This window comes from Girardinichthys multiradiatus, chromosome 23 (genome assembly GCF_021462225.1).
Source record: "Girardinichthys multiradiatus isolate DD_20200921_A chromosome 23, DD_fGirMul_XY1, whole genome shotgun sequence".
NCBI lineage: Eukaryota > Metazoa > Chordata > Actinopteri > Cyprinodontiformes > Goodeidae > Girardinichthys > Girardinichthys multiradiatus.
The window spans coordinates 35,382,516-35,403,222 of record NC_061815.1 but is presented as its reverse complement, the minus strand read 5'-3'; the positions used below and the strand labels follow the sequence as shown (position 1 = coordinate 35,403,222).

Below are 20,707 nucleotides of genomic sequence, written 5' to 3'. Positions count from 1 at the left end.
TTAAATCCAGTGCAACCAATAAGTCAACTAATTAGTAAATAGAGGCTACCTATCCAGATTTCAATCTCCCTATAAATACAGCTGTTTTGTGAAGGCATATAAAGTTATTTGGAGCACATTAGTATACAGGTCCTTCTCAAAATATTAGCATATTGTGATAAAGTTCATTATTTTCCATAATGTCATGATGAAAATTTAACATTCATATATTTTAGATTCATTGCACACTAACTGAAATATTTCAGGTCTTTTATTGTCTTAATACGGATGATTGTGGCATACAGCTCATGAAAACCCAAAATTCCTATCTCACAAAATTAGCATATTTCATCCGACCAATAAAAGAAAAGTGTTTTTAATACAAAAAACGTCAACCTTCAAATAATCATGTACAGTTATGCACTCAATACTTGGTCGGGAATCCTTTGGCAGAAATGACTGCTTCAATGCGGCGTGGCATGGAGGCAATCAGCCTGTGGCACTGCTGAGGTCTTATGGAGGCCCAGGATGCTTCGATAGCAGCCATTAGCTCATCCAGAGTGTTGGGTCTTGAGTCTCTCAACGTTCTCTTCACAATATCCCACAGATTCTCTATGGGGTTCAGGTCAGGAGAGTTGGCAGGCCAATTGAGCACAGTGATACTATGGTCAGTAAACCATTTACCAGTGGTTTTGGCACTGTGAGCAGGTGCCAGGTCGTGCTGAAAAATGAAATCTTCATCTCCATAAAGCTTTTCAGCAGATGGAAGCATGAAGTGCTCCAAAATCTCCTGATAGCTAGCTGCATTGACCCTGCCCTTGATAAAACACAGTGGACCAACACCAGCAGCTGACACGGCACCCCAGACCATCCCTGACTGTGGGTACTTGACACTGGACTTCTGGCATTTTGGCATTTCCTTCTCCCCAGTCTTCCTCCAGACTCTGGCACCTTGATTTCCGAATGACATGCAGAATTTGCTTTCATCCGAAAAAAGTACTTTGGACCACTGAGCAACAGTCCAGTGCTGCTTCTCTGTAGCCCAGGTCAGACGCTTCTGCCGCTGTTTATGGTTCAAAAGTGGCTTGACCTGGGGAATGCGGCACCTGTAGCCCATTTCCTGCACACGCCTGTGCACGGTGGCTCTGGATGTTTCTACTCCAGACTTAGTCCACTGCTTCCGCAGGTCCCCAAGGTCTGAAATCGGTCCTTCTCCACAATCTTCCTCAGGGTCCGGTCACTTCTTCTCATTGTGCAGCGTTTTCTGCCACACTTTTTCCTTCCCACAGAGGTGCCTTGATACAGCACTCTGGGAACAGCCTATTCGTTCAGAAATTTCTTTCTGTGTCTTACCCTCTTGCTTGAGGGTGTCAATAGTGGCCTTCTGGACAGCAGTCAGGTCAGCAGTCTTACCCATGATTGGGGTTTTGAGTTATGAACCAGGCTGGGAGTTTTAAAGGCCTCAGGAATCTTTTGCAGGTGTTTAGAGTTAACTCGTTGATTCAGATGATTAGGTTCATAGCTCGTTTAGAGACTCTTTTAATGATATGCTAATTTTGTGAGATATGAATTTTGGGTTTTCATGAGCTGTATGCCAAAATCATCCATATTAAGACAATAAAAGACCTGAAATATTTCTGTTAGTGTGCAATGAATCTAAAATATATGAATGTTAAATTTTCATCATGACATTATGGAAAATAATTAACTTTATCACAATATGCTAATATTTTGATAAGGACCTGTATAAAAAAAAGCATTATGAAGACCAAACAACTCAGTAAATAAGTCTGCAATCAAGTTGAGAAGATATTTAAAATAGGATTAGTCTATAAAACAATATCACACTGCTCAGGAGCCCTTGGTATATATCGGCACCACTCAGTCAAGACCTGAATGGTTCCCGTGGTCATTGGTGCTCTTGGAGCTGTCACCCTAAATTCGGGGAGTGGCTACAGCAGACTCCAAGAACAACCTCTGAGATTTAGACTGATCATTTAACTTAAACGAGAGTTTTTAAGACAGTGAGAAGATTAGTCCACACAGACAAGGGGGTAGTGATGTCTTATGGATGGACCCTAGATTTGATTCAATTGGGATTGGAAACACTACATCACCACCACATAGTTTTACATGTGCCTAAAAGCTTTTACAGGTTAAATGGAAGAAAAACTGTCTCATCAGGATGTATGTTTAATATCAAAATTTTATTCAGTGTATTTATGTACATTATTATTATGCCATGTTTATGAAAAGTCAAATTGTGATGTTTTAAAATATTAACAGAAAAAAATGAGCATGCTCACATTAACCTAAATTTAAGGTTCAAATTTAAATGTAAAACCATTTCTGTGTAACGGTCTGCTGTAATAAAAAAAACTAAAAGTGCTCAAATTCAAATGGCTAATTTCAGTGTCTCTCAGTGACCTTCTGTTGACCCAGTGAAGAACATTCAATCCTGGTTGCAGTAGAGTATCAGCAGATGTGTAAATATACTTTCAATTAAAGTACACAAAGGTCCACATGTCCTTCATCAACATCTGTCTGATACTTTTATGACAAACAGGTAAAGAAATTAAATCATTCTTTGTCTGTCTGCTCAAAACCGTAAAACTGATAGGAGCAAAATTTTAAAAGCCCTTGCAGGACTACTTTCAGATTATGTAACCTGTGATGGAAGTGCTACACACGGTCTCTGCAATCAAATTAATTTTTTAATCAAATATCAACCAGGGTGCAGAGTTATGACCGAGAGGGCCATTATAGATAAAATAAAATAAAAATCTTAAAGTAGAGATGCCTATTGAGGAGGTTAATGATTACAACTGCAGGCAGGGGCGTCCCCTAGTGGACAAAACTGATCATGTCTGCTTCAGTCTTCATAGTGTACATCCAAACAGTGGTATCTGCAGGATACATTGCTAGTCAGAGGTTTATACGCTCATCGCCAGTAATGTCATATTAATGCTAAACAATTATATTATATTAATTTTAAAAAGATATAGAAGCATACATTTTAATTAAAAGTGAATTTTCTCTAATCTACACAGGTTCTAATTTTTAGATTCAGACTCAAATATGTACATCTAGCCCCACCTATCTTCAGTTAAGTTTCCCTTTAGCAATCAGAAAAGAAACCACACACTTTCGGTAACAATGAGAGAGGACCTGGCATAATTTTCAAGTGATATTTGACACATTCTTATCAGAAATGGTAGATCTCAATAGAAGTGGTTTGGTTTCTGGCAAAGAAACTGCTTTTAATCATAGTTCATAAGTTTCTAATAGAGTTAAGGTCAGGAATTTGGAAAGGCCATTAAGGAAAAACTTCCAAATTTGCTTTTGGATCATTGACCTTTAGAACTGTGTCCAAGGGTGAACTGTTTGACCCAAAATGTCACCATAAGATAAAAGGATTTAGTTATAATGTTCAAAAACATATTTGGAATAAACAAGTTTCAAACTGATCAGAAACTGGAAATTACTAGAACACCTGCGATACTGTCCACAAGTTTTATATCAAACTGGACCTAGGTTACTGACCAAGAAAGAAAGAAGCAATGTTAAAAAACGAACAAGAACATTAATGACAAGTTGTATATTTTGGGGGGCCAATCTAAGGCTATCAAAACCAAGAACATTGTGGTACTGTCAAGCATGGTGGTGATAGGATCATGCAAAGGATCTGTTTTCCTACCAGTAGTACAGCTGCATTTCAAGTTTTTACTTCACATCATGCAAAAGCTAGATGGTTAAAACATTGGACACAGGTGTTCGAACAGAACAATGATACAAACAACACATCAAAACTGGTTCTGGATTGGATAAAGTAGGTTAACATTAAGCTTCAGGAATGGTCTTGATTTCAAACCTGTTGTACATTTGCAGGTTATGCTTAAAGGCCAGACCCATGACAGGAAGCAAAAGAATTTAATGAACTTAATTTAATCAATTCTGTCAAGCAAAGATATATATAAAATTTAAAAAAAGCAGCCAGAAATATACCAGTTTTTGATGGCTATAGAAAATTGTGTGCTTCAATCAATCAATCAAATTATATTTGTATAGCACTTTACAACAATCACTACTGAGCCAAAGTGTTTTCCATTAATGAAAGAATGAATGCACAAACAAGAATAGAGACAAAAAAAAAAAAAAAACAGCAGTTCTAAACAGATACGTTTATAAATCAGCTTTAAACAAAGATAAATTAAACGAACGGTCACTCCACTAATTGGATTTTGACCTGGGGGCTTCCAGAAAATGTTGATCAGCAGACCGAAGACCTCTGACTGGATTATGTGCTTGTAAAAAGTATTTCCTGCCACCTGTTAAAAGACACTATAGGTATGGGGCTTAAGTATATATGTGAGTCTGTATACACAATTTAGACCCTTACAGATGAAAGAAAATGTACAATAAATTCAAACTTGTGCACCTAACTCTTGTTTAAAAAAGAAATCGCTGAAGTTGTGTGTTGAATAACCACTCCACCCTGGAAAAAGAAGGGTTCAAACGCATCATTAAAAATACCAAATTAATATAGCATTGCTGTGCATGATGAGACAGTGTATATGGGTAATGATCAGTGTAAAAAATCAAACTTCTGTTCATGTGCACTTTATTTTACTACAGTTTTGCGGTCATATAAAGCATAGCAGCTAGCTACAGTGGTACTTGAGATTGGTATTAGAATACAGTATCATGAAAAAAGTAAGGTAACTTACAATACTTTTATTAATGAGTCATAGTTTTTTTTACAGTACAATATGACTGTTTCTGTACAAGTACATAATGCAACAAAACTTAATCATCACTGCTTCAGTTCAAATTTGAAAAACAAGTTTTTAATAAAACTTTAACAAATAAAAAAAATCTAACTCATAAAAAGGAAAAAACTTTGTCCTCCACAGCCTTTAGTAGTACTAAATGTTTCTTTGATGTTTGTGAGTTCTTCTTTTTGTTGTTTTAAAATTCTTTTGACAAGAAACCAACTAAAGTTAACCCTTTAACACACCCTTAATTCCATAAAATAATCTGAATATTATCAAAACCAGATTTTTGCCAAAAATCAAACTTTTTACTTTAAAGACAATTTGAGTCTAATTGTAAATCCTACAAGAGCTCATTTAGACCACTTCCAAAATGGATTTCTTTAACCTGCATTTATTTTAAGCGCATGCAAAAGCTGCCATTTTTTAAAGCTAAACTGGCAATATCTGACTACTTTAAGGTATTCTATTACAGAGAGCTGTGTGAAATAATCATTTGTGTCTGCTTTCATGTAAGCTTCTGCTCATAGCATGTTTTCAGCTTTCTATGTGTGCCAATTTGAGACCGTAACCAGCATGCATGCAAGGTGATATTACGTCTACATCTACAAGGCAGTAGTATTAGCAGTGAGAAGACCTGGATGATTGTGAGACCAAACCCATGGAGCTTTTCTTTAACTTAAACTCCAGAATAATACCTCCTATATGAATTAACAAGAATCTTTGATACTGTACTCATTTCAAACACCGGCTTCGTCATTACTTGTGCCTTGAGCGTACTTGGAGCAACGTGGGCGTCTGCTCCATGATCCGCAGTAATAGATTATCAATGTAGTCCTCCAAGTCTCTAACCTGCGCCTTGACTTTCTTCAGCTCTGACTCACACTTCTGCAGCTGCGCCCCCTGCTGCTCGGAGGCTGCCTTCTGCGTCTCCATGTCCATCTCCTGCTGCAGCAGCAGGGAGATGAGTTCCATGTTGGTCAGGAGCTGATACTGAGCCACTCTGTCTGCAGTTACATCCTGCAGATGGAGAAATTGGATTTTATTCGTTTACCCTTCTGAATGAAACATATATATCCCATTCTTTTTCAAATTCTCTAACCCACAATATCAAAAAAAATCTGCAGAGTCCAAGATAAAGCTCTCAGGTTTTTTGTACACTGTATTTTATTTAAGCATTATTTGGTCTGAGCTCAGGCTCCACATGTCTCCGTGCAAGCTGTCTTAAAAGATCCTTTAAATAATCTTTCTCATTGTTTATTTATCTACTCTGAACAGCTTGAAGATGTCCCTTAAACTCATCCAGATTGATGGCCAAAACTAAAAGTCATTTTGATGTTTTCTGTTATTACACACCTTTAGGTAAGTGGCCACAAATTAACAATTGTTATTTATTTTATGTCAATTATAATATGATAAACGGCAGCAAGCAGCTACTTAAAAATCATATTCCTATGGTAACCATAAGAGTGTTTTTGACCTGCTCATTCCACATTTCTGTGTATTATTTCATTTTTAAAAAACCTGTGGTTTTATTAACCTAACTTGGTGACCTATGGGTTTTATTTCATTACATTTTAAAATGCAGTAGTTTTGAACTGAAATAAAAAGGTGTTTCTTTTTTTCTTGTTTCAGTAAAATGTTAACATTTAAAATAACCTAACATTTTAGACAAATATAATTACAAAACATTTTATAAATTAATGTACTCCTTTATGATGAAAAAATACTGCTTGTCAGTCGGGTTTTTGACCATACACAGCACGAGACTGCATTGGTAAAAGTCTTATTAGCAGTACATCAGAAACTTCTGTCTTGATTTTTCTGGATGTTAGGGCTGCATTTCACACCGCTGATCATAACATCTTGACTGACACATTGGAAAAGTGAGTGGGATTGTCTGGTACTGTGCCAAACTGGTCCAGATTGTATTTGACAGAACAACACTACTTTGTGTTATTTATTAGTTATAAATCTGAGCAAACAAAGATCACAAATGGAATCCCTCAGGGCTCTGTTATTGGGCCACTGATACTCATCCTCTTTTTTCAGTACCTTCTTTTCAGGTTCAGGTATGGCCTGATGGGTGGAACGCCCTGGGTTTATGGTAGATTTGAGCTTCTCAAGAACTGAGCGACCCTCCTTCTTCTCAGGCTGACTGGATGTTAATGGTTTCACTGGATGAGATCTGAAAAGTAAGGAGGTTGGGACCAGCACTCCAACACTAACATACTGCAAGTTTACAATAATGTATACCTCATACTGCAGGACACAGTTGACAGTGAATGTTTTAATGAGTACACAACTAGTAAAAGCAGAATGTAAAAAACCCAAATAAAACACCTGACTATGACAGAATAGTGGTCAAAAATAGGGAAAAATAATATACACTTCATACATTTTAGTCAACAACAATGAGTAGATTCTATAGAAAACTAAATCTTGGAGTTAAATATAGACATACATAGAGAAGTCGGCAGTTGACCAGAATCCCTAAATTTTTAGCTTGTTTGGCCCTTACCGCTGGCAAACCAGTTAGAAACTCAAAAATCGAATGATTCTCAGATCAGAGCAAGAACATAACTTGCGCGATCAGGCTGCACTGACAAGTACACTTTTCAGTGTTCAGTGCATTTACTGAGGAAAAGACCAAAGTTCTTTTAATATTAGTAGAGTGCTTACAAATAATATCACAAGAAGCACAGAGATGTAGTATACTCTTTAAAAGGATACTGTGTTTAACAAGACAGGTTTGCTCTTTACTCTGATAAAGGCTGATAAAGAGTGAGACTTTCAGCAGACAACAGGAAGGTTGAATGAATTACAATTTGTTTTAATTTTTTGAGGTTTTAACGTCGGGTTGTCATGAAACATGCTGGATTTGGTAATGTTGGCAACCTCTTAGGAATGTCAGGATCTACATTCTCTAGGAAAAATTGCTGTTTTAGTAATGCCAGCTGTGCTAACAGTGCTAATAGCTAAGGGAGGATACCAAAGAGTAAAAATGGAAACATAATAAAGTGTTTTTTTTTAGTTCTACTTTTAGTGCCAAAGTTTGACGCCTTTGAATCTTAGCAGTCCAAACAGTACTCCTAATTGTCCCACCTTTATTTATTTTTATATATCAGTGTCCATGTATTTCTTTTGTACATAGCGAAGACTTGAATCTGCAATGGCAATGGTTCTACTATGGTGTCATTACTCTTTTAGGGAAACCCATTTGTTCCCATAATTATCTAGCATAAATCACAAACTTAATGCAGTGCAATGTTTAAGGAAGCAACAAAATCCCATTAGCCAACAAGAAACCAAAGATGAGATGAATTACATAAACACATAACAAAACCAGAAGCAATGCAGCTGCTAGCATCCAATCAAATTGGATGTAAAGGAAAAAATATAAATATATGAATGTGACAGAAATCAAAGAAAATACACAGCATAAGAAAAAAAAACAATAACAGCAAAAAAAAAAAAAAACCATCCCATTTTCATGTTTTGTTGCCTAAATCTTAGAAAAAAGGCAATGTCCTAGTGTGAGGAGTCTCACCTGCTCTCCTGATGGGGCAGGCTGCCAGCAGGCTGTGTCTCCTCAGGTAAAAGTGAGTGCCGTGCATCAGTCAGGGGCTGGTCAGTGGTGAAGGTGGTAGACAGCGAGGGGTTGTCGGTGGACATAGCCAGCAAAGTGCTGACTTTAGCAACCGACCCTGTGCTTGAGGTTTGTATGAGGGGGCAACGGACCAGGGAGTCAGCTAACAGGGGGAGTGTAAAAGGGGTGGAGGGAGAACAGGACTTATGTTCTGGCAAAGATTTCCCAATCTTTGTTTTGGAAGGGGTTCTGCAGTTTGGTGCAACTTTTGCATGGAGATCTTCAAAGCTATTTGTTGAGGCGTTTTCTGTCGCACATGATACTGTGGTGTCGAGTGAACATTTTTGGTATATTGTGTTGGACGCAAATTGGTGTGTTTGGTCATTGATAGAGGTTAATTTAGGCTTATCTGGCTGTTCTAAAACTTGTAAGGAAGACAGCATTGATTTAGTTGGCTGATAAGTCAACGGTCCTTCACTGACCTCTGAAATGTTCTGGACAAGGGATAGAAACTGCACAAACTCTCTGTCTCCATACATGCTCTGGTTGCTTGGGCTGTCACTGCTGTTCTGTCTGGATGCTACCTTTGGTCTGATTCGTGCACTTACAACTCCTGAAAATGATTCTGTCTGCTTAGGTCTTTTTAGATTGTCTTCTAGGTTGCCATTATCATCACAGTCTTTCTTTGTCTTTTCAAAGTCATCATTACACATTATTTGCTCACCTCCTTGTCCAGTTTCAACATTTGATGAGTTAGATGTGGGATTTGTTTGTACTAAAGCAACAACCCCTTGGCTCTTTGACCCACAGGGACCACACAATGCTACATTAGTTAATTCGCATGGACAGTCTTGGCCGTTGTCTTGGCAAACTGGTGGTACTTTGCAAAGTTTTTTAGAAAATGCAGGTATTTCAAAAGAAGAGTTTAGAGTGGGTATGTAGGTGTCCTTCAATTTGAATATGTCACCAGGTGTGGTCTCCCTGTGGTAAATTTCTAACTGTGAATCTTGTGGCAGAAAGTTCTCCCCTGGATTGTTTTTAAAATTATCGGCTACTTCTGAATGAGTAGATCCATCTGAGTCAATAAAACTAAAGTCTGAATTGTTCAAATTCATGTTAAGATCTTCTAATGTTAGTGAGAAAGATATGTTGTTGTTAAGGCAAGTGGATTCGCATGGGCTAGATTCTTCTGTTTCCTCAGCCGGAGTATAAGATATATTTGGTACATTGGGGGGAACAATGGACATAATGCTGAAATGGTCACTATCAAGAAGCCCTTTAGACCCGGAGTCCTTGAATGGGGTCTTATTTCCTGCATTTTCCTTAGCATTCATTGATAAAGGACTATTTAGTCCATAATTTCCCCTGCATGCACGTCCATACAAGTCTTGCTCAAACAATGTCCCACCCCAACAGTCAGCTTCATCTTCCAGAGGTTCATACTTGAACCTTTTGGGGTTCTCTTCTGACATGAGTCCAAGTGAGGAGTTGTTTGCATATGGCTGGGTGTGGACGCCTAGAGACTCTGATGTTCCGCTGCTTGAACTTGGGTTGGGAGAAGGGTTCTCTCTTTTCTCACCCTCCCTGCCACGTTGCAAAGATGCCACACCAGTCTGAGAGAGGAGATAGGCTTCTTTATGGACCGCTAGCTCCTGGCCTCTGTGCAACCAGCCATCTGAGAAGATTTCATTAACAGAAGTCCTTATAAATCTCCTTGGAGGTAAAGGTGGAGGCTCGTCATCGCATCTTTGCGGTTCTTGTGCATAGTTACAGCAAATGTTATCCACTGGAGAAAAGCTATGTTTACAAGATAAGGTTGGACTGGTTCTGGGCTGTTCTGGAGGAAGTCTATCTTTAGGGGAGTTGAGCCTACTACAGGCAAAAGCATCAAAAGATTCCTCCCATTTTGATGTGAAGCAAGGGTTGGAGTGAATGGGGGAGTTAGGTGTGGTTCTTTTGGGCAGTAATGCAGGTAGTGATATCTGCTTTGCAACTGGCCGGGGGCGCTCCCGTTTTATGGAAACCCTATTTTTGCCGCCAACCTCAGGATCAGTGTCTGCTAGCAGAGTGGTGTAATGAAAGGGGGGTGAGCCAGAAGAGGAGAAGGGAGCAACAGAAGGCAACTTCTCTAATTCTTCTGTTATGAGCTCCTCAAAAAAGGGGTTGCGCTGCATACATGGCAGGAAAGGGTTTGAAGGGGAGAGGGGGGTTGAGGAAGGAGAAGAGGAAGGGGTGAAGAGGTTGATGTGACTGTGATTGTCAGGTGAAACATGATCAGAGGGAGAAGCAGAGGGAGAGGACCAAGGAGGCAGAATTGGGGAGCAAGAAGAGTGGGAAGGGGGTACATCTGAGCTGCTTTCTACTTTAGGAGAAACTTCCAGCCTGTGGAGGAAAATAGGGCACAATATTCCTAATGGTTAATGACGTGCCAGGTTACCAGATGGGGAAAATCATTTTACAAAAACAGAATACTAGCTTATTATATAGGATAAACTGTCAGCTTGAAGACACCAGAACATAAAAGCAGAATCGTGAAAACATAAATAAAAAAAAGCAAAGCCCATTTGCAAAATAATAAAGCAAAGAAAGAAATAAGTGATGTACAGTAGCAATTCAAGCTCCAGCTAGACTTTCAGATACTGTGTTGGTGAGTGTTGGGGGAGTAACCATGTGCACGTGATGCAGCTTGGAGTGAAAAACACATGGATAAAAAATATGGCAGTGTTGATATGCCAAGTATGGAAAATACGAATAGTGATGATGATCCCGCACGGTTCTAAAACGGCCAGAAATAAGTAATTCTGTTTTCACATGAGCACATAGCAGAACAAACACTTCACTCTGACACCCATTTGATTACTCAATATGCTCCAATCGAAACTAAATTTGTTTGTAACTGTGACAAAAACATGAAGGATCCTGACTCACCTTGGCTTGTTCTGGGAGTCCCCAGAGCCAAACCAGCCTCTGAGCCTTCCCTCTGATGAAGCAATAGCCTGGTTTAGGTCTGACTTAGCAGGCAGAGAATCACTCCTCCCTGCAGAGAACGTCTTTCTCAGTTTCCTTCCTTTTTCAGGTGAACAACCTGCTGAAGATACGATTGGCATTGCTGCTTGAACAAGGCTGTCTCCAGTCTGAGCTTCTTGAGCTGAAGCGTCTTTCTCTTCCTCCTTTTCCTCCTTCTTCAGCTTATCGAAGGACCAGCGTCGTCCGTCTGCAAAGGAACTTTTGTCCTCTCCTCTTTTTGTTAGATTCTGCAGAGACCGAGACAGTGGTGAGCATTTCTCCAACAGAACCAGTTTGGACGGAAGCGCTCCAGAGATTTTTGGAGTCGACGGCTCTGAATCATAGACATGGCTTCCATTTATACAAAGAGACGACTTGGACTGACTCATGGTCTGACCCTTGAGAGACTCCACTGCAACATTTGTTCGAGGGAGGGCTGTGGTGATCCTCCTGGCTTCATCACTGAAGGCACGCTTGTGCGTAAGAATCTTGGTGGTATGCTGACTGGTGAGCACTGTCAAAAAGAAATAAGAAGTCTATTTTAAGATCAAATATTAATTGTTTTTAAGGTGTACTGGTTAGAGGGATTAACTGGTTAGAGTTTACAAGCTGCTCTGCTTTCTGCTAAGAGCAAATTTGTATAGATTTGACCTTTAATCTACTTCAACTGCTTTTCCTGGTCACTTAAGATGTCCTTGCCAGACTCCTTTTTTTTTTTTTAGGTTTTATTTTTAGGTTTAGTTTACGTGTATTGCCAAAACTATTGGGTCATCCCTTCAAATGATTAGATTATGGTGTTTCAAAGCTAATCCAGTCATCAAGATTGCTTCTACACACATTTGTGAAAGAATGGGTCACTCTGAAGAGCTCAGTGAATTCCAGTGAGCTACCATGAATAGATGCCATACATACATGCAATAAGTCCAGTCGTGAAATCTCCTTGCTACTAAATATTCCACAGTTAAATGTGGGCTCAGCAGATACTGAAGCACACTGTGAACAGAAGTTGCCAACATTCTGTAGTCAATAGCCCCAGACCTTAGAATTTCGTGCAACTTTCTATCTTTGCCTGAGAACAGTACACAGAGGGCTTTACAGGTCCTTCTCAAAATATTAGCATATTGTGATAAAGTTCATTATTTTCCATAATGTAATGATGAAAATTTAACATTCATATATTTTAGATTCATTGCACACTAACTGAAATATTTCAGGTCTTTTATTGTCTTAATACAGATGATTTTGGCATACAGCTCATGAAAACCCAAAATTCCTATCTCACAAAATTAGCATATTTCATCCGACCAATAAAAGAAAAGTGTTTTTAATACAAAAAACGTCAACCTTCAAATAATCATGTACAGTTATGCACTCAATACTTGGTCGGGAATCCTTTTGCAGAAATGACTGCTTCAATGCGGCGTGGCATGGAGGCAATCAGCCTGTGGCACTGCTGAGGTCTTATGGAGGCCCAGGATGTTTCGATAGCGGCCTTTAGCTCATCCAGAGTGTTGGGTCTTGAGTCTCTCAACGTTCTCTTCACAATATCCCACAGATTCTCTATGGGGTTCAGGTCAGGAGAGTTGGCAGGCCAATTGAGCACAGTGATACCATGGTCAGTAAACCATTTACCAGTGGTTTTGACACTGTGAGCAGGTGCCAGGTCGTGCTGAAAAATTAAATCTTCATCTCCATAAAGCTTTTCAGCAGATGGAAGCATAAAGTGCTCCAAAATCTCCTGATAGCTAGCTGCATTGACCCTGCCCTTGATAAAACACAGTGGACCAACACCAGCAGCTGACACGGCACCCCAGACCATCACTGACTGTGGGTACTTGGCACTGGACTTCTGGCATTTTGGCATTTCCTTCTCCCCAGTCTTCCTCCAGACTCTGGCACCTTGATTTCCGAATGACATGCAGAATTAGCTTTCATTCGAAAAAAGTACTTTGGACCACTGAGCAACAGTCCAGTGCTGCTTCTCTGTAGCCCAGGTCTGGGGAATGCGGCACCTGTAGCCCATTTCCTGCACACACCTGTGCACGGTGGCTCTGGATGTTTCTACTCCAGACTCAGTCCACTGCTTCCGCAGGTCCCCCAAGGTCTGGAATCGGCCCTTCTCCACAATCTTCCTCAGGGTCCGGTCACCTCTTATCGTTGTGCAGCGTTTTCTGCCACACTTTTTCCTTCCCACAGACTTCCCACTGAGGTGCCTTGATACAGCACTCTGGGAACAGCCTATTTATTCAGAAATTTCTTTCTGTGTCTTACCCTCTTGCTTGAGGGTGTCAATAGTGGCCTTCTGGACAGCAGTCAGGTCGACAGTCTTACCCATGATTGGGGTTTTGAGTGATGAACCAGGCTGGGAGTTTTAAAGGCCTCAGGAATCTTTTGCAGGTGTTTAGAGTTAACTCGTTGATTCAGATGATTAGGTTCATAGCTCGTTTAGAGACCCTTTTAATGATATGCTAATTTTGTGAGATAGGAATTTTGGGTTTTCATGAGCTGTATGCCAAAATCCTCCGTATTAAGACAATAAAAGACCTGAAATATTTCAGTTAGTGTGCAATGAATCTAAAATATATGAATGTTAAATTTTCATCATGACATTATGGAAAATAATGAACTTTATCACAATATGCTAATATTTTGAGAAGGACCTGTATGTAATGGGTTTCCGAGGCCGAGCAGCTGCACCCAAGTCTTACATCGCTAAGTGCAATGCAAAGCATGGCATGCAGCAATGTAATGCACAATACTGTAGCACTAGAAACGTCTTCTCTGGAGTGATGAATCATGCCTTTCTGTCTAGCAATCTGATGGGCTAGTCTGAATTTGGTAGCTTGGAGAACGCCCCTTGCCTGGCTGCAGTCTGTCAAATGCAAAAATTGCTGCAAAGGGGATCACGGTGTGTTTCAGGAGTTGGGCTCGGCTCCTCAGTTCCAATAATAGTAACTCTTAATGTTTAAGCATGCCAAGACATTTTCACTCTCCCAACTTTGTGGGATGGCCCCTTTCTGTTCTAATATGACTGTGCAGCAGTGCACAAAGCAAGGCCCATAAAGACATGAATGAGCAAGTTTGGTGCAGAGGAACCTGACTGGCGTGCACAGAGTCCTGATCCCAACCCGATAAAACACACATGGGATGAATTAGAGCAGAGACTGTGAGCCAAGTTTTCTCATCCCACATCAGTGTCTGTCCTCACAAATGTGTTTCTGGGAGAATTGTAATAAATTCCCATAGACTCACATCTTGTTTGCCTTATTATTATTGCCAGTCTTATTATGTCTAAAATGATTGTTGACATTTCTGCTACGTAAGCAAGTTTCTAAAGCCTAAATAATTCACTTTAGAAAAATAAAATACATTTTCTAATGGCTATCTGTAACAAAGATTGCTCGGTGCAAAGGTCAAGACTTCATCCTTCAGACTGATTTTTTGTATAACTGATTGATTAGCAAGCTAATCAGGCTACAGCTGTGTACTTCTAACACAGGTGGACACCTGTTGGATTTAGTTTCTTTGCCTTAAGCATGGAATCACGATAAATAGTCCAAAATAACAGATGTTTCCACAAGCAACTACTTAGAAATGTATTTACTTTTCAAACACGGGGGCACTGTTGAATTCCAAGTAGCAACCAGTGGACCTGAATGGAGAACATTCAAACCAACAAGCAGAGACTGAGGCCTTATCTCATAGGACAAGGAGTAAAAGAAATGTATTTACATTTGATTTTTTTTTTTACTTAAAATACGTAGGTATTGGTATACGTAGGTTGAATAGGTATTTACTAATACTTATTCAACTATATAGTTTCAAAGACTTCTAATGAAACCAGCTGAACTACTCAGTAGATTCAGTTGTAGCAGAAGACTGGTCTGTACCCTGACAAAAACCCCATCACACTCAGCTATTGATAAAGAAATGCCTTTAATCAGATTCTGTAGCAGTATATATCATTATCCATATAGCTACCACACAAAGAAGAAGATCTAAAGAGTTATTTTTAAATTTAATTTATTGTATAATTTGGTGGCTTTGTTTTTGTTTTCAGCTGAAAAAAACACTTCTAATTTCCAACAACTATATTTAAGATTAACTTATTTTTGAGAAGTGGCCAACATCTAGTATTACCAAACAAGGAAACATTGTTAAATTTTATGAACAATTCAGCAAATAATTTCACAGCCTACCTTTTTTTGCTAAATCTGTTTCTCCGTAATGGGCATCGACTCTCACTTTGCTTGTGTAAATGGGGGAGCTGGGAGGGTCTGAGAGCAGATCCAAACTGAGTGGAGGGCCGAGGTTATCACTGGCCATGGAAGACATGCTGCTCTCTGAGGCCAGAGATGAGCAGGACCTGGTGTCAGATGACTTTCGCAACCTTCCCTTGAAGAAATCTTTCATTTTGCTCCTCTTCTCCTCTGTTACATCCACCTCTTGTGACTCCACCACACCACCTCCCTCTTCTCCAAAGGGTTGCCCCAGTGACCCTGACAACGCGGCATACCGGCCCGGCAAAATGGCTGAGGAAGACTCCACATCACCCCTCTTCCTCCCCGTGACGCGATCCTTGAGCTTGCCGAAGGCAGAGCGGGGCTTGTCCTTCATGGTGAGGTCGAACATGCTAGCCGTCATGTTGTTGCGGGTGAACTGGACCGTCACCTGAAGTTCACCGCGTTCCTTCTCTTTCCTTCCCACCTTGGAGTTCAGCTTGAACCATCTACAGAAAATTTGAAACAACAAAAAAATGAATAAGAACATCTACAATAAAATGTAAATTTTCTCTCAGCAGAACTTTCCAATTATTACAAAACCTATAAATGATGCTCAGTGATGTGTGCTTAAGTTCTACCATTGGCAAATTCCTTTAAAAGCCGTACTACTGTAAACCACTACTCAAAGTTCTCAAAATCCACCCAACAACACCAATTTCAGCTAGAAAAAAAGTAAACATCAACAGACAAACTGGGTCAACCAATGAATTCAGTCTTTGCTCTGTTCCACCCTCTCAGTCTTGTGAGTGGACCCCAGAAAATGTAACGGAGCCAGAACGAACAGCAGGAATTCAACGAGCCTAGAGGGAGGAGGAGACTCAATGAAAGCCAGATGTTGTCTTTTCACTCTATTCAGCTACTTTCACATAACAGAATAACTAAGTCACATGTTGTATTAAAAACACTGCTAATTCACTATCACTCACAGTTAACAGTTCAAGCTGATCATAACCAAAAAATTGATTTTTATTTACCTTGACTTTCAGTTGAAAGCAATAATTTTCATGGTGTTCTATCACCTGTTTCTACACGTGACACATTGCTTTTGTTTATTGAATTCAAACAATGAAGCCATTGCAGAAAAGACTTGTAATTTAAGAAAAAGGTTTCCTGACCGAGAAAAGTGAATACTTGCATCCACCTAACTGTCCTTCTTGACTTGTGAGCCAAAAATGCACTGACTGAAGACATGGGTTTGGAGGGGAAACGACCTCTAATGGTGTTTTGATTGAACTGGTGAGGTTGATACTCTGCAAAGCCATTATAAAATAATTTTATATAAAACACTTTTCAAGACCTGACAACCAGTAATCTAAAGCACAACTCCAATAAAAAGATACTGACCGTATCCACAGCCTCTCATTTTGCGTGCCAGTTGGCTAATGTTCGACATTGATTTTCCAGAAACTTTTTTATTCTTTAGCTACAATTCAGAACAACCACTGAGATTTCAAATGATTTGCTGTAATATTTAGTGACTTCAGTGTGTATAAATAGGTGTAAAGTGGAAGGAAAATTATAGATGATCAGATTTTTTTTTTACTGATAAAAATATGAAAAGGGTCGTGAATTTGTATTCAGCCCCTTTACTCTGACACCCCTTAATAAAATCCCAGGGAACCACATGCCAGAACATTAGTGGAGAGCCAGCTTACTGAAGACCAAACAACACAGCAGACTGGTAAGAGATGAAATTGTGGAGTAGTTTTACGCAAGGTTAGGACAAAAAACAACATCACAAGCTTTTAACATTTCACACAGCAATTGCCAATACTTTCTACATAAACAGAAAGATTATGGTACAACTGCAAACATATCAAGACATGGCTGTCGACCTAATCTAACAGGCTGGCCAAGGAGAGCATCAACCTGAGAAGAAGCCAAGGGACTCATGGTAACTGTGGAGGAACTGCAGAGATCCACAGCTCAGAAAGGAGAATATGTGGACAGCGCAAATGTTAGTTATACACTCTACAAATCTGATCTTAATGGACAAGTAAAATAAGATAGGCATTGTTTAAATAAAGCCGTGAGAACTGCCATTAGCGGTTTAACACAAGTCATTTATATACAACAAACGGGGAAGAGGGTGTTCTGGTCACAGGAGACCAAAATTACCACCATCCACACATGATGGTGGCATCATCAAGCTCTGGGGATGGTTTTCCTCAGCAGGTATAGGAAAGCATATCAGAGTTGAACATGGAGAAGTTCTGGAAGAAAACCTATCAGAGGCTACACATGCCTTCACCTTCTAGGACAACAGCCGTTAACACAGCCAGTGGCAAAATGAAATGGGTTAGATCAAAGCATATTAAACCATTAAAATGGCTCAGTCAAATTCCAGACCTAAATCAAATTGAGAATTTGTGGCCAGACTTGAAAATGTTGATGTTCACAGATGCCCTTTATCAAATCTGACTGAGGTTGCCATGAAAAATAGGCGAGAATTTCAGTCTCTAGATGTGCGAAGCTGGTTGAGACATACCCCAAAAGACTTCCAGCTACAAATGCTTTCACAAAGTACCAACTCAGTGGGGCTGAATGCAAAATAATGCCACACTCTTCAGATTTATATTTGTAAAAGTGTTTGTATCATGTATTTTCTACTTCACAATTATGCTCTATTTTGTGTTAGCATATCACATAAAATCCCAATAAAACATGTGGAAGATTGTGGTTATAATGTGACAAAATGTAAAGAAAAAAATGCCTAAGGGGTATACTTTTGTCAAATGTACTGGCCTTATCCACAGCTTCTTCTGTTCACTGTCAGTAAACTCATGTTCAGTTTATGCTGAAACATGTAATTTTATTTAATAATATTTTGCTGATGTTCACTTCATTCAGGGTTTAAGGGGCATTTACTGGAATATATGTTCTCTAAAACCACCTTGGTCTTACATAATTAGCGTTTTAAACCTTTTCCCAGCTGCTAACTATATATTTCTGTCACAGTCTTGGACTATTTATAAAACAGCAGCATAAAGTATAAATGTGTCTTAATCTGAGCATGCAAACTAATTAACCTTTTATGTGAAGCAGTGGAGTGGATTAGAAATGTACTTTTTCCATTAAGATGGACTTCATGGCCAAGATGAAGACTTGTGCGACAGAAAACTGCAACTCATCTTGTTTATTTGCGGTGCATTATGGGAACCTCTGCTACATCAGTCCATAGGTTCAGGTCTTAATGAGACTCTGTTGCTTCTGCAGCTTGCATCCCTGTCCGCTCTGCAGAACAGCAGTTCTGGTTCCCCTCCTAAACTCGCTCACTGATGATAACCGGTTAGCTCAGCTGATGCACATGACTGATCATCACAAACTCTTCTAAAAATAGTCCTCCTCGCCTAAATTAAACACTGTCTGAAAGTGTGGGGACTGAACTGAAATTAAAACGCAACCTACTCATCTCTGGGACACACTCCGTCGTGAAATATCTGATCCAAGGGGATGATGGTTTGACCCAGAAACACGTCCAGCCCGATGAGGACCCGGTGCATGACTGTGAGGACCAGGTCTCCGCTCCCCGGGGGGTAGGCGAACCGTCCGCCCTCCTCCAGGATCCCGGGGAGCAGCTCGAAGCAGCACTCTTCGTTCCACACGGGCACCTCCGCCTTCTCCACCAGCCCGGTGGTGTACTTCTCCTTCCCCACCTGAATGATGGTGTAGAGGTAGCGGCTGCCGTGCTTTCCCTTGGTTCGCAGTCCCCTGGCGCGGAGCACGGTGACATTCACGTGAGTGGGCACCCACCGTTGATCGTCGTCCAGATCTATCAAGGACATCATCTTGTACCGTTGCCCCCCACTCAACACACGCAGTTTCACTCACTGATGTGTCTGATCAGCTGATCGGGAGGTCATACCCCCCGCCCCTTTTTTTTTTTTTTTTTACCGAGTTGCGCAAAAAATATCTCTGCAGAAAGAAAAATCTCCAAAATTCCGATGAGCGTCAGTTTGCAGTTTCAGCCTCTCCCTGCTACGCAAAATCAAACAATGCAAATCACGTTATAGTGTAGCAGTAATCATCTGCTCCCGTTCATGTCGCATCATCAGTGAGTTGACTGTCCAAAATCTGCTCATTGTGTGTCCACGGCCCGCCCTCCTCCACCACAGCAGGCCCGCATAGAGGAGAGAGATGCCGCAGAGTTAAAGAGAAACACCCAACCAAAACCGCCACTGATCCACCAAGAATCAGGAGAGCTGCCCTGAGCTTTCAAACTGTACACACAGCCTGCACTACAAAAACGACGCGTGGTGGGTATTTAATATGCAATGCACTATAACTGTTATGTTCATTAAATACATTTTTTTGCAACCAAATAGTGAACATTTTATTAGAATGTGAAGATTTTAGTCCTGTCAACTGTTAATCATCCTTTTCAGCAAAGAAAAGTGAAGTCGATGAGGTTAAGTGGCGTCGTTGCCTTGCAACAAGAAAGCCCTGGGTTTGAATCCCGGTCAGGGGTGTTTCAGGGAGGATTTTGCATGTTTCCAATCTTAATGCGTTTTCGCCAGGCACTCCAGGTTCCTCCCACAGCCCAAAAACATGTCTGTAAGGTAAATTGGTTACCCTAAATTGGCATTAGGTGTTAGTGTGTGTCTCTGTGTTGCCCTGCAATGGACTGGCGACCAGTCCAGGGTGTACCCCACTGGTGATAGGCACCAACTCCCCTTTGACCCTGACAAGGACAAGTTGGTATAGGCAATGGATGGATGTACAGTGTGTCTCGGAAGTACACACACACACACCAGTTATAAGTTCAGGTTTATGTAAAAAACGAGTAATTCAAAAATGAACAAATCTGTTGAGAGGAAATGTTCAAAATATTTAAAAAATGGCACAGTACCTTGTTAAAACAACCCTGCAAACCCTTAAATTAATACTTTGTTGAAGCACCCTCTTATACACTTTCAGCATTCAGCCTTTTGGAGTTCACACCTACAGCAATTATGGAGGAGAATAAATACCTGTGTTCACCTGGACAAGTGCAAGGACGTGCACAGATAGACGCTAGGTGGTGCTAGAGCACCTCCCCTTTTATCCTTTGGAGAAAAAAGTGCCCACCTGAAATTCAT

At 40.2% G+C, this 20,707-nt stretch overlaps 1 protein-coding gene across 2 annotated transcripts; it reads right to left on the bottom strand.

The window, feature by feature from the left end:
- Window positions 1-4,583: 4,583 nt before the first annotated feature.
- Window positions 4,584-19,770, bottom strand: LOC124860728 (rab11 family-interacting protein 5). 2 transcript variants are annotated; one of them, XM_047354260.1, is made up of 6 exons: window positions 19,038-19,770; window positions 15,546-16,075; window positions 11,269-11,860; window positions 8,302-10,722; window positions 6,807-6,939; window positions 4,584-5,771 (listed from the first exon to the last, which is right to left on the bottom strand). In XM_047354260.1, the coding sequence occupies exons 1-6, from the start codon at window positions 19,415-19,417 to the stop codon at window positions 5,511-5,513; spliced, it is 4,317 nt and encodes a 1,438-aa protein (XP_047210216.1). In that variant the 5' UTR covers window positions 19,418-19,770; the 3' UTR covers window positions 4,584-5,510. The 2 variants fall into 2 exon arrangements, with proteins under 2 accessions (XP_047210216.1, XP_047210217.1); XM_047354261.1 differs by lacking the exon at window positions 8,302-10,722 and having other exon boundaries at window positions 19,038-19,750.
- Between the last annotated feature and the right edge of the window lie 937 nt (window positions 19,771-20,707).